At 34.8% G+C, this 14369-nt stretch overlaps 2 protein-coding genes across 5 annotated transcripts; one reads left to right on the forward strand and one right to left on the reverse strand.

The window, feature by feature from the left end:
• Positions 1-480: 480 nt before the first annotated feature.
• Positions 481-10401, forward strand: LOC143218263 (uncharacterized). Of its 4 annotated transcripts, XR_013011010.1 has the most exons (10): positions 481-839; positions 1395-1537; positions 4197-4306; positions 4380-4856; positions 5466-5529; positions 7302-7476; positions 8360-8534; positions 9482-9744; positions 10046-10154; positions 10263-10401. XR_013011010.1 is itself a non-coding variant. In XM_076443351.1 (9 exons), exons 1-8 carry the CDS (start codon positions 552-554, stop codon positions 9742-9744), a joined length of 1695 nt encoding a protein of 564 aa, XP_076299466.1. In that variant the 5' UTR covers positions 481-551; the 3' UTR covers positions 10046-10401. The 4 variants fall into 4 exon arrangements, 3 of the variants coding, with proteins under 3 accessions (XP_076299466.1, XP_076299468.1, XP_076299467.1); XM_076443351.1 differs by having other exon boundaries at positions 10046-10401; XM_076443353.1 differs by lacking the exon at positions 10046-10154.
• Positions 10402-10444: 43 nt separating this feature from the next.
• Positions 10445-13482, reverse strand: LOC143218264 (lymphotoxin beta receptor inhibitor). The gene is made up of 6 exons (XM_076443354.1): positions 13306-13482; positions 13028-13149; positions 12796-12846; positions 11474-11631; positions 11239-11387; positions 10445-11155 (listed from the first exon to the last, which is right to left on the reverse strand). Exons 2-6 carry the CDS (start codon positions 13133-13135, stop codon positions 10980-10982), a joined length of 642 nt encoding a protein of 213 aa, XP_076299469.1. The 5' UTR covers positions 13136-13149; positions 13306-13482; the 3' UTR covers positions 10445-10979.
• Positions 13483-14369: the final 887 nt, after the last annotated feature.

The following is a 14369-nucleotide window of genomic DNA, read 5'->3' on the forward strand; positions in this document are numbered from 1 at the left end:
GTATCCTACAAGTTACAAAATATACACAAATGCACATGTTATACATTCATTTTTCAGAATCAAATCATACAAATCTTTTCAAATTATGCGGGCTGCTCAAGGTACCCCATTTTATCGCGAATCTTACTTTACTGAGGCTGAAAGCGCCACCAGCGGTCATCCATCGCACGAAAAATCTTGGTCGATATCGGAACACTGCCTCATCATAGATACACGTACGTTACTGTTTGTCGCGCATGCGCATAAAATCTTGCGCATTTCTGGCATCACTGATTCGAATCCAACCAAAGTCCGAATAGGTCCGAATAAGGATCGCTTTATGCTGGCAGGGTGTGCTGTCCAAAATCGAGCAGATTCCGAGCATCCTGAGCTTCGAGCGCGTTCTGATGCATCTGCTGGCATCTTACGATTGCAGGCTATGCTCGATATCTGCTCGAGGCAGGCCTGGCTGACTGGGTAAGTAATAAGATAATACTTCAAGTTATTGATTAATAAACGGGAATCTCGAAAAGCATGCGCGGTTTTACCCAGTTTTACCGTAAGTTGTGAGGATGATGTTTCACGAAGTTGTGCGAATCCTTTTCCATTTTGTTACAATATTTTACTATGTGACTGGTGAAACGTTAACAAAGAGAAATGAAAAACGAATTAGTGTTATGAACAATTATCCAATGTGTCTCGACAGCTTCGACATACACAGAGATAAAATAATTCGGACGTACGAATCTCTCCACAGGAGTGCTAAGTATTTAAATGAGACAGAGGTTGATTCAAAGGAAGAATGTCTGAAGTTTTGCTGTGATACCGTGGGCTGCGATGTATTTATTTTTGAAGAAAAGGTACATACAATTTCCAACATTGTTTATTAAGTGCTTAATATATTATTATTTATAACTAGACTGCGTTGATGTTTATGCAAGTTTCAATTTTTGTAGACAAACTTTAAGAATAGCTTAATTAAGTAATAGTATTTGTATAGATCTAAAATAAATAAAAATCGTATTAAATTCTGTTGAATTTGATACTCTAGCAGTTTTTGAAAATTTTTAGAGAGCATAAATGCATAAAGATCCGCAGTCTATTTACATATAGTATTTTCTGTGCACTGCTATATGAAATTATTTACATAGCTACTGGTAAGCAAATAAAAGAGTAACACATTTGCATCTTTATGCAAAATAAAAATTGTCTAGCTGGATTGCAACAAACTGGAGCGAAACAGAAATTTATTTTCCATCTTATAATATTTTAAATAAGTTGAAAATAATATAATAGTATTTTTAAATTCTTCTAATGTTTTTACTCTTTCGAATTACAAAAATATATAAAATCTGCTGTCTACTTATTAGCATTCCGTTAATAATAAATTGTTATTTATGTAACATACAATTTAGAAACCCGGATCTTGTTATCTTTTCCAATGCGGGCCATTGCATGATTTTAAATGTAAATTTACAAGTCATGCAAATTATAGTAGTGCAGTACGTACTAAATATAACATGGAACAACAACAAGAGCATGAGTTAAAGTCTCTTAGGTGAGTAATGATTATACAATGGTTCAGTATACAGTTATTCGGCGGGGCAACTATTGTGACGGAGAAGTTCTTTTTCTCCAGGTCATATTTTCCGATATTTCAAGGTCATTGTCATTCTTTTAAATGGATTTTGATTAGTGTAACATTATAGCTAATGAAAAGACAAATTCAATCATGTATAATATGTTGGCCTCCAAATGACCTTCGAACGAGTTATTCTTCAAAAAGCATAACTTAACGTACAAAGACCATCTTCGTGCTTACCGTACTCTACCAGGGTTCCGTTGATGTGGGACCATGATTGCAGCAAGTCCAAATATCAAGTACTTGGGTATACATCTAACTAAGATGAACAATTATTTCTATCGTGTGGACATGTTAGAGGAACGCGTGAGCAAAGTGATCGGAGAATTGTCCAGGATAATGACAAATATTGGCGGACCAATGTATGCCGGATGTCGACTCTATTATAATATTACAGAATCCATTGTGTGTTACGGTAGTCCCGTATGGGCAGAGACTGCCCTTAAATTCAAACGTTGTAATTGTAGAAGACTTGCAAGAATTCAACGCGCAGGATTGAACAGAGTAGCCAGAGCATACAGATCTGTTGGAAGGTATTCATTGCGTATCATCACCGGATACTTACCTCTGGAATACACATTGGCCAACCGTAAACCTCTTTACGAGGCCTCTAGAAAATATTTAACTAATCCAGATGACGATGACAATCTTGTACAATGGAAAAATGATCAACTAGAGATGGTTAAAAAGGACCTTCTGGAACAATCATGGAGAAGATGGCACAATTTATGGCATCGGCAAACCACAGGACTATGGACGAAACACGACTGATCCCAGATCCTAGAATATGGACAGAATGAAAATTCGGATTTCTAAATTTCAGGCTTATCCAAGTCTTAACGGGACACGGGGTCTTTAAAGCTTACCTTTTCAAGATCCAAAGGGCATCTAATGATTGTTGCTGGTGGTGTACAGGCATACGGGACGACGCCGAGCACGCTGTATTCTCCTGTGAACGATGGGCAGAACAGAGGTTACAATTAGAGATCGACTTATTTATTTAGATCGAAGTTTTACAGTAGATACATTTACTGAATGTATGCTACACTCACCGGAATACTGGAAGAAGATGAACACCTTCATAAACGTTATTATAGCAGGAAAAGAAGACCATGAAAGACAACTCGAAAAAGAAAATATAGATAAATAAGAAAAATATAATAAATAACCGTTATCTTACTTGAAGAGGTTGAGCGATGAACCAGAGCCGGATAGCATCACGGATAAGACGAAGACCTGGAAAGAAGACCGGTAAAAGAAAAGATTTGAGTATTAGTTTTAGTAATTATATGTAAATAGTTCTGGTTTGTGATAGAATATTTAACTAAGTATGATTCGGTAAAAAAACTATCCCTGGAACACTAACAAAATAAAGAATAACATCAGTAAAGCCAAGAACAGGCTATGGCCCAACTCGGGATAAGATGTCGGTAAGCGAATCGAAGAAAGGGGCTGTACCGACATCCCGAGATAGTAAGGGAGGAAGAAATCCCTTAGGGAGCAAAAACAAAGGGTTCCGTTGATGTAAACATTCTGTTTCATTGTTTACATTTGTTTTTGGTTTATTTCGTACACGTTTTTTCTTCTCTACACTTCCACTTTCTCGAAAGAGCTTCAAGACGCTTCTGATAGTTTGAACGCTATGCTCTCTCCGATCAGAATATGTTCTTGCATATTATAATTGAGCTTGCACTGCATTTTGTCTATATTTGCAGTTGACGGTTACAATATCACATTATTCAACGATCAAATACAACATTTCAACAATATTTCAGTGTTTACATCAACGGAACCCTGGTAGAGTACGGTAAGCATGAACATGGTCTTCGTACGTTAAGTTATGCTGCTTGAAGTATAGCTCCATCAAAGGTCATTTGAAGGTCAACATATTATAATATTTGAATTTGCCATTTCAATAGTTAGAATGTTACACTAATCAAAATACTTTTTAAATATCTCGAAACAAGAAATACAGTAGCGGACAAAAGCTTAAGACCGCTCTAATAAAGAAGACGATAACTTTTTTAATATTGTACTAAATGATTTGAACTTTTTTGGAAAGCTAGAGCAATTAGTTTACTAAAGGATGTGAAAAGAAATTTTTTCAAAAATTGCAATTGATCGGAATTGTTGAAAAAATACTAAAAGTTGAGTTTTTAGATTTTCAGCAATAAATCTTGAAAATCTGCAATTTGTACCATCTTTAAACGTTTTGACGAAATTTTCAGAATATGTTTAATTCACACAGATCTACAAAACGTATTTTTTAAATTTTCGATATAGGCCCACAACAAAAAGTTAAAAATTCAACTTTTACTATTTTTTCAACAATTCCGATCAATTGCAATTTTTGAAAAAATTTCTTTTCACATCCTTTAGTAAACTAATTGCTCTAGCTTTCCAAAAAAGTTCAAATCGTATAGTACAATATTAAAAAAATTACCGTCTTCGTGAGAGTGGTATTAAACTTTTGTCCGCTACTGTATATGACTTAGACCACATTCATAATTATGGACACATATATCAACAAATTCTAAATACAACTGATATATGCGCATAAATTTGGTATAAACAGAAACCTAGCAGAACCTGCACCAATGGAATATTCCTACACTGAACCATCTATGAAATTAATTGCAACTTTGGCACCAAAATTATCATTGACGACGCAACTTACTAAACAAGGTACCTGTTAATTAGAAAATTATCCAATAACAACAAACACGAACGAATAGTAACATATTATTTCATATAATAGCTTGCAGCCGCATCAATCAATATGAATGTAGAACATCTGGAGATTGTATTGCGGTGTACAATGTGTGCGATGGTATCCCACAATGCGCAGATGGATCTGACGAAGCTGCAGATCTATGTCCAACAGAGAAACCAACAATACCTCCTCCTTTAATGCAAAGGCCTCAACCACCACAATCACTTTTGCCAATTGACGTTCTAAAGTATCCGGGAGTGGATCAACAAAAGTCTCTTGCACCATTGTATGCTCGTGCTCCAGAAGTTAATCCTAAGTCATGGGAGTCACTATCTAACATAGCCCATCCAATGATACCACAACAACCGCCTCTTTTATATCCAGCGCGACAGCTGGAAGGTCCACTGCCTAAAATATACGGCGCTCCAGGGTATCAGTGGGATTATCATCAACCCTTATATGAACAAAACAAAGACATGTATAATTCTTTTCATGAACCGAATAATATAAATTCGTACGAACGTAAGTCAAGCATTTGTACAGGGTGTTTCGTTTATCTGAAAACGGAAATATCTCGTGACGCACTGAAGTTACGAAAATAATTTGTTTACAAAAATTGTTCGATGTGAAGGAAACAATGATATGAAGTAATTTTTTTCAGGACTCGAATGTTGGAGGAGGAAATTTCAAAATCAAATTAATTTTTGATAAAGGGAACCATATACATTTTTATCATAATACGGTAGCATTTTCCGAGACGAATTCAACGACATATCTAACAAACAACAAGAACAAATTACAAGAAGGTCGATCTTTCTTTACAGCGTCTAGCTAATAGCCGGTAATTTCGAATGTTTTTTAACAGTAAATAACATAATGTGATATGTCGTTGAATTCGTCTCGGAAAATGCTACCGTGTTATGACAAAAGAAATATATGGTTCGATTTAAAAAAATCAATTTGACTTTGAAATTTCCTCCTCCACCGTTCGAGTTCTTAAAAATATTACATCACATGATTGTTCCCTTCACACCGAATAATTTTTGTAGACAAATTCTTTTCGTAACTTCAGTCAATACAACCATATTATTAAAAAACCTAAAATTACATTATAGATATATTGTCTTCTAGAAAATCAACCGCATATTTTCAATCACATGGGATCAGGTGTTATAGGCGAAAAAGAAGCCGATAAGTAAGATGTTATAATAATACACAGGGTGTTCTAGATAAAGTGTTACAAGCTGTTTTCTCAGAATCTAATGAAGATATATTATATTTTAGTAATATAGCTAATATAGCTAATATTTTAGTATGTATTAAGTATTTTTTGAGGTAATTCTTTGGGGGAGAAAAGGGAGCCCCAACATTTTTGAAATGGAAAGTATTATTGATTTTTTGTTATTGTGATAGCTCTCTCATTAAACTCAATAGCATTTACTTGAACTTTTTTTTATTGCACATAGTTACAGAGTTACAAAGAACAATTTGTTGCGAAAAATATCATAATATTATCACATACAACGTTTTATTATATGTTTAAAATCTAAACAAGAGTAACACTGTTGACAAAATCTTTCCAGAAGTCGTCGTTGCATTTTACCAAGTTGTATGTACAGAAGAACGGTAACTTTTTAAATATTGGACTATACGATTTTATTGAGGAGTCAGAGCAATTATTTTACTACAGGCTGTGAAAAGAAATTTTTTTAGAAATATCAATTGGTTGAAATTGTAGAGAAAATACTAAGTTGCATTTTATAACTTTTTTATGTGGGTTTATATTGAACATTTAAAAAATATGTTTTGCAGATCTGTGTCACTTTTTGTGAAAGTTTCATCGAAATTGATTGTTGCGGAAAAGAACGTTAGACATGGAAAGATGTAAGAATCCTTACATTTATTGCAGTTAGAGGCCGAAAATCGTGAAAAACTGCAATTTTCACTATCTTTAAACGTTTGTAGCTCATTGCAACGTCGACCGATTTTCATGAAATTTTCAGAATATGTTTAATTGATACAGATTTACGAAACGCGTTTGCTTAATTTTCCATGTAAGCCGACATAAAAAGGTTGCAAAATACAACTTTTAGTATTTTTCTGCAATTCCGACAACTTGCAATTTTTTTAAAATTTTCATCATGCCGTGTAGTAAACCAATTGTTCTAATTTCCCAGAAAATTTCAAATCATATGGTCCAATATTTAAAAAATTGTCGCCTTTTTAAGATTGTCGGAATATTAGTGGGAGCCACTGTACAGGGTGTTTTAAAATTACATGTCGCAATCACTTCATTCTACACCTCTAGATAGGTGTTTGTTATAAAAATGTACCGCAAAATTTACCTTAACATTGAATCCCAAGATCAAAATTGTTCTTTTGTTTATTGCATCCTATAGTACTCATCGCGACGAACAAAAGTCTCAAAGAAACTATAGGTATCGATCCAACCGTTATAGGAGTTTCTTCAAGATTTTTACAATTTTTACAATTTTTATAGTACAATGAGTACTATACAATGAAATAAAAAACAATTTTGATCTTGGCATTCAATGTTAAGGTCAATTTTACTGTCCATTTTTGTAACAGATTTCCACCATTCCAGAGGTGCAGAATCACGCTATAGTGGTCACGTCATATAATTGTGAAACACCCTGAAACTAACTTTGTAACTGTGCGCAATAAAAAAAAACCGTTCAAGTAAATGCTATTGGGTTTAATGAAGTATCACAATAACAAACAATCAATAATACTTTCCATCTAAAAAATGTTGGGGCTCCCTTTTCTACCCCAAAGAATTACCTCAAAAAAATTTAATACATACTAAAATATTAGCCCTCCGTAATCATTTAATAAAAAAAAAATTAAGTTAAAACAGCTTGTAACACTTTATCTGGTACACCCTGTAGAAGCGGACAGAAGTGTTGACAAATTGTTTGTATAATTATATATTAAAACATTTTCCAGTGGCGCCTTGTTAGACTCAAGACATCCGTATACACCACATTTGGTATCATCGAATAGAGATTTGTGGCAAAATACTCAAGTGTTTCCTTCCCCGTCTCCGCTACCAAATGTACAACAAAAACAGATACACGAAGCTGAGGGGAACATAATTATTACAACTACACCACCTTGCGATGTAAGTTTATTTCCGTTTTATCGAGTATTATGGTTAGACTGCTGATCGTTATGCATTTATAGAAAAGTTGAGTAGATGAAATTATAAATTGTTGGAGAATTTAAAAAATTGAAGATATGTCAATATACGATTTCTCCTCCATTAAAATCATTAAGGGAAAAAAAAGCATGCAATTTGGTTTCTATTTTTTGCAATCGATGCAGACAATTTTTATTTTGCATAAAAAGAGCCGCAGTCTAATTATAGTAGTATGTACCACGATCTCCCCACTCACAATCTCCCTCCTTTCCTCCATCATTTCTTCCGCCTCCTCTGCTGTCCTCCCCTCTCTTCCCAGAAACCCTATTTCTCCTTCTCCCACCCATCCACACATCCCACCCTCCTTCCCCTTACCTCCTCCCAACATAGTCTTGCCAACTCCCCCCCTTTGCCCTCCCTCAATTTCTTTTCAAAACCCCATGCCCTTAACCCCGCTCTCCCCCGTAACAACTCCCTCTGCAGCTCTTCCCTAACCATGTACTCTGGCGTACACCTCTCTACCCCTAGCACCCATCTCAGATACCTCTCCTGCATTCTTTCCAGCCCTTACCTCACCTTCCATCCCCATATTTCCACCCCGTATTAGCTGATCACCGACCACACCAGCTTGTCAAACAGCTAGATCTTCCTTCCCAAACCTTCTCTTCCCAATCCCCCACACCTGCCTCATTACCGCCGCCCCCTTCCTAATCCTGTCCTCCACGTGTTTCTTCTGTCCCCCATCTCTCGTAATTACATACCCTAGGTATTTATACTCGCTCACTTCCTCCAGCACCTTTCCTTTCCATCTCCAAATCATCTTTTTCCATATAGTAGTACCAATGCAATATACATATTATTTTAGGTATCGCACGAGCAAACAGACTTTCCACTAAAAACAAAGGAAATGAAGAAAGTCGATCAGCAAGGAGAGAAGCACCTTGCGCATCAGAAAGAAGTTGATCAGAATAACAATAAACAAAATGTATTAAACAAAGAAACTCCGAAGCAAAATCATGTTCAAGCAGCGGAACCTAAAGGTGCATAATAATATTGCGATCCATTAGAAATCTCACAGGGCCATTCCCTGCCAAATCGATCACTTTTTGCAGGCACCATCGTCGATTTTGTTCTAAATGAAATATGTTGTAGTCCATGCGAAATTAGAGGGGGGTTTAAGTCATCATTTTGCCGGTTTCGAATTTTTTTTAGAAATGGCAGGCCTTCAAGGTTTTCAATTTTAACCCATGTTGGCGAAAACGCGCCTCACTTACGAATTTTTATCTCAGGAACTGTTTGTTCGATTGAACTACATTTTTTTGTTTTATTCAGAAAGGATTGGGCTATTACAAAATAAATTTTTCAACCTCGAAAATCAACTTTATAATGTCGAAAAATTTAAACAAATTCTTTCTTTTCGTTTTTTTTCGATGAGGGGCCGGAGTGATTTAAATGTTGAAAAAGATATGGTTATATTCCTTGAAGTTTCCCCTTTAAAATGAGCCCTTGAAAAAGATGGAGCCACAAAAATTAGCGTCACAATGAGCAGGTAAAGGACGCCGTGTACCCCCGTTTCAGGTACAGACGAGTCGGGCGCACGGATATTATAGTCCGTTGTCTATATCGCTGGTCTCAAGAAAATACCAGCAGACTGTATACGACTAAATAACCCTATTTATACCTGAAAAAATTATTTTGTAATAGCCCAATCCTTTCTGAATAAAACAAAAAAAAATGTAGTTCAATCGAACAAACAGTTCGTGAAATATAAATTCGTAAGTGAGGCCCGTTTTCGCCAAAATGGGCAAAAATTGAAAACTTTGAAGGCCGGCCATTTCTAAAAAAATGTAAACCCCCCTCTAACTTCGCATGGACTTCAACATATTTCATTTAGAACAAAATCGACGATGGTGCCTGCAAAAAGTGATCGATTTGACATGGAATGACCCACAGTGCTTCTTTTACTCATGTATTTTTTTCTGTACAGAACACAAAAATGTAATAGTGATCAAAGATCACAACAAAGAGCATGGGAAAGATATCGTAATGGTAGAACCTCTGAGACAAGTGAATGAAATTATAATTTTAAGACCTAGAGGGGCTGTTATATCGTTAGCTTTGGGTCTTGCGATAACAGCGATCACAGCTACGTTAATAGTATGCCGCCTACGAGTAGTTCGTAGACGTGGAAAACGTCATGGACCGTATGCTCACGATGCGGACTATTTAGTTAACGGAATGTATCTTTAAGTAAGTATATTTTGATTTAACTGAAGGATTTTAGTAATACCTTTTATTGTAATCATTTCAATTCGACATCTGACTTACGATTGATATCAAAATACCAATTTGGTACATATCTTGGTGAAACTGTTGATATGTGTATAATACATGTTATGTAAGTATAATTGTAAAAAACTTTATGAGAATGTACTATAAAATTTATATATTCTGTTAAATTTATATATTCCGAAAGAAAAATATTAAACATGTTTTATAAAATCTATTTTTGTTCGACTAATTTATACTTTTCTGCACTGTCGAATTTTAGTTTCAGATAGAAATTTTTCATTCATTCAATAAAATACGAATGCACATATAACTTTCTGTGGCATTACATAAGGAAAACGATTAACGTTCGTAAAAGAAAAACTATATTTGTATGTATATCATTTTTACAATGATACGATACACGTCCCTGTTGAGGATTCTCAAAAGCCAAACCATGATTTCAATTACTATATCAAACACATTCTGATACATTGTAGGTAGTCCAAGGCGGTATAAATATCGTATAATATTACGCTACGAAACGCTACGAAAATCTAGGAAATATTTATTATACTGCAATCGCATACGTCAACTCTTCTAGCAGAATAAAAACAATTTATTAAAAATCTTAAAGTTATTATAAATTGTCTTCGAAGAGCATGATTCAAAAATTATAAAATTTTACGAACAATTAAACTGTTGTTTTATTAATTATTACAAGTTTTGTATCACAAAAGTAGTAGATTGTTATTAAAAAACCTATGTCTCATGTAAAAATCAATTATCTTTAATGTATAACACATGAATACTAACGTGCCAGATATTAATTACAAGTGTTGTCTTAGTCAACTATCATTACAATTATTTTTCTTATAAATATTACAGTACTATTTTTCCAGATATAAATAATGCATGTCAGGAAAAATAGTAGTTGGAATGGTAGAAAACAAATTTATTTCGACAGAACACGAAAGAGAAATGTATGTAACTTTGAAATAAATGATGAATTTGTAAATTTGTTTTTATTTGAAAAAAAGAAATTAAGAAAAAAACCAAAATAATTGCAATTCTGTAACAAGTAAAAAAAGTCCATATAATTACTTACACTGTAGCAGCCGGAAATTATGAGACGTTTATAAATGTAACTGTACGTTTGTTCAGAATGAAGTAAAAATATTATTTAATTCCATTTAATGTCACACTCTTCGATGCAACTACTGACGATTCGTAGCTGCTGCATTTTGCTGTGATTGTATGAATTCAGGATAATCTATGTACCCGTCATTGTTGTTGTCATCCACTGAAAGTATTGGGTCTATCACCGTAACCAATTCTTCATCTTTGAACAGTTTCTCTCCAGGGTGGGCTCCTCCTGCTTCCCTACCTTGCTCTAAATACGAAATATTTTTTTTACGTATAATTGCCGTAGCGTTAAATTGTATTTTAACAGATTATAAGCAAATAAATATATACCGTGCCAATGAATCAAGGACTTGATAAGTTCGCAACCGTCTAACTTATTATTGTTATCGGCATCGTGCATCTTAAAGTAATGGAACTGTAGCTCTTGTTCCGTCATTTTACTAGTATCTAGTGGAACTTCCATATGTTCTTGGATATGACTGCAGAAGAAGAAAGTTTGTCAAACAATCGAAAGGCAGAAATATTTCATAGCAGAATACAATATATCGAAATTATATGAACATACTCTTTCTCGTGAACTATGTTGGCAGCGTTAAGTATTTGCTGTGGATGGTCATGGTGTCCTTGTTGAACTGGTACTTGATGGGTTGGCATATGTTGCTGTACAGGTACTTGTTGAACAGGAACCTGATGCATGGGCATCTGTCCTTGTGGTTGCTGGTACTATGGAAATTTCAGAATATAAACACTTCGTACGTGTTATAATTACAAGATTAACCGTTTGCACTCGAAGCTATTTTAACACATTACTGACCGGTGATTATTGCATAATTTTGAAAAATTTGTGGTACATGGCTAATCACTTTTTAATGGAATCTTTTATAGCAACAGCAATTTTCGTTGTGAACTAACAAGTCATCCTCAATAACGTCATCTAACAGTTTCATTTAAGATTGCAATGTAAAAGAAAATTTCTATGCTTTCTTTTGGTATAGCACAACTATTTAAAATCCTATTAATAGGCTTCCGGTAGGTAAAGTGGTAACTAGGGCTTTTACTTTCCTTCGAAGCTTCAAATTTCGAAGCATTGATTTCAGAAACTTCGAAGGTGGTGAGTAGACTGCGGATCTTTATGCATTTATAGCAGAATCGAGTAGATGAAATTCAAAATCGTTGGAAAATTAAAAAAATTGAAGATAACAATATATGATTTCTTCTCTACTAAAATCATTAAGGAAAAGAATAACATTCAATTTAGTTTCTATTCCTTGCAATCGATGCAGACAATTTTTATTTTGCATAAAGATTCGCACTCCAGTGATGAGAATCAAACTTTTGAAGCTTCGAAATTCGAATCTCAGTAATAAATTATTAGAGGATTCAAATCGAAGCTTTGAACTTCGAAATTTATTGCCAAAAATCGTGAAAATCTGCAATTTTTACCATCTTTGAACGTGTGTAGCTCATTGCAACGTCGACCGTTTTCGACGAAATTTTCAGAATATGTTTAATTCACACAGATCTACAAAATGTATTTTTTAAATTTTCAATATGGGCCCACATAAAAAAGTTTTGAAATGCAACTTTTAGTATTTTTTCTACAATTCCGATTAATTGCAATTTTTGAAAAAATTTCTTTTGACATCCTTTAGTAAACTAATTGCTCTAGCTTCCCAAAAAAGTTCAAATCATGTGATCCAATATTTAAAAAGTTATCGTCTTCTTTAGAGCGGTCTTAAACTTTTGTCCGCTACTGTATATTATAGTATATTGTATAGTATAGTATATTATATGCAGAGAACATACAATTGTTGAAAAGTAGGTGTTAAACGATTGCTATAATCTTTTGAATTACCACACGAGTTTACTTGTTGTTGTGGAATTTACCTGTTGTTGTTGTGGCATGTGTTGTGGAACTTGATGGACTTGTTGAACAGGCTAAAACAAACAAAATGCAGTCCGAATAAACAATTAAGGAAAATATTGTACTTATATAATTCGAAGGTAACAATTGTTCAACGATGTTTTCCGCGAAACAGTCAAAAAGAATAGAATACATTTGAGCAATGCTTTCGTAAATAGTAACCATATGTTTAACGATTCAGACAATAAAACTCACTTGTTGATAGTGTTGAGGTGACACACCTGGTGGAACCCTTTGAACCTGAGCGTGTACATAATTACAGCCGAAGGATCCGATTATAAACAGCCAAAAAGTCCAATTCATTTTGCAATGTTATTCTATGAACAATGAATACACACACGTATATTTACATAGTTGTACATATATTAGAACATAGCGGGCGAATGAACGATCTCTCTGTTATTATACTCGATATTATTATATTGACACTCGGATTAAGAATATAGCGAAGCGCAAACAAATGTTTAATATACCTTGTTTACAATTGGGGAGGTACATGCACACAAACTGACATAGAATCGAGTGGCTTGATCATTGGCAAGACTGTATGCCGGATCAGAAATTTCAGGTTATGTTACAGGAGTCATGTAGACTGACGTGGACAGATTATGCAGGTGTTACATTCCAGCGGTGTTTTCGCCCAGGTATAAAATATACTAGAATCGAATGCATGTCCATCATTTTGCTTATCATCCTACATATATATACAGCGTTGCCGTTTTTCGAAGATAGTCAGAAGATAGTATTCTGTATAAATACATATATACAGGGTGTCCCAAAATTCGTGAAAATCCCGAAAGGGGGTGGTTCCTGAGACCATTCTAAGAGACATTTTCCTTTGCACCAAAGTCAACTGCGGCTTTGTTTAGGAGTTATTAACGAAAAACACGGACCAATCAGAGCGCGCCCTGGGCCGCCGCGCCGTCACGATGCGATGTCACGGCGTACCGCAACACTCGCTTGCCGGCGCGGCTTGGCGCGCCGGGCCAGAGCGCGCTCTGATTGGTCCGTGTTTTTCGTTAATAACTCCTAAACAAAGCCGCAGTTGACTTTGGTGCAAAGGAAAATGTCTCTTAGAATGGTCTCAGGAACCACCCCCTTTCGGGATTTTCACGAATTTTGGGACACCCTGTATGTATGTATATATATAGTTCATATTCGAAAAATTAGAATCGTTGGAAAACGCGACAACATGTTATGAATAGAATGTTTATAAAAAATAACTTACATTATTTCATACGTGTAATTGAACGTGTTTACATATCTAAAACGAATTATACATCTAATATTTTGTGTTGGACAAGAATACATAAATATTTCCGCAAGATGACGCATGCGATTTCTAATCTATATAATAAAAGTCAAATGCTGTTCGTTGGTCACGACATCACGGAAGAACGGCTGGTTTATAATAGTTTATTTGAATATGAACTGATGGAAAAGGAAGCGTTTCGGCAGTGTTCCAAGATAACAGATTATCTGGTGCCCACAAGTCGCGTCACAAGATAATTCAAAATGATCGATAGCGATATAAAGT

Source organism: Lasioglossum baleicum, chromosome 19, assembly GCF_051020765.1.
Source record: "Lasioglossum baleicum chromosome 19, iyLasBale1, whole genome shotgun sequence".
NCBI classification, from domain to species: Eukaryota; Metazoa; Arthropoda; class Insecta; order Hymenoptera; family Halictidae; genus Lasioglossum; species Lasioglossum baleicum.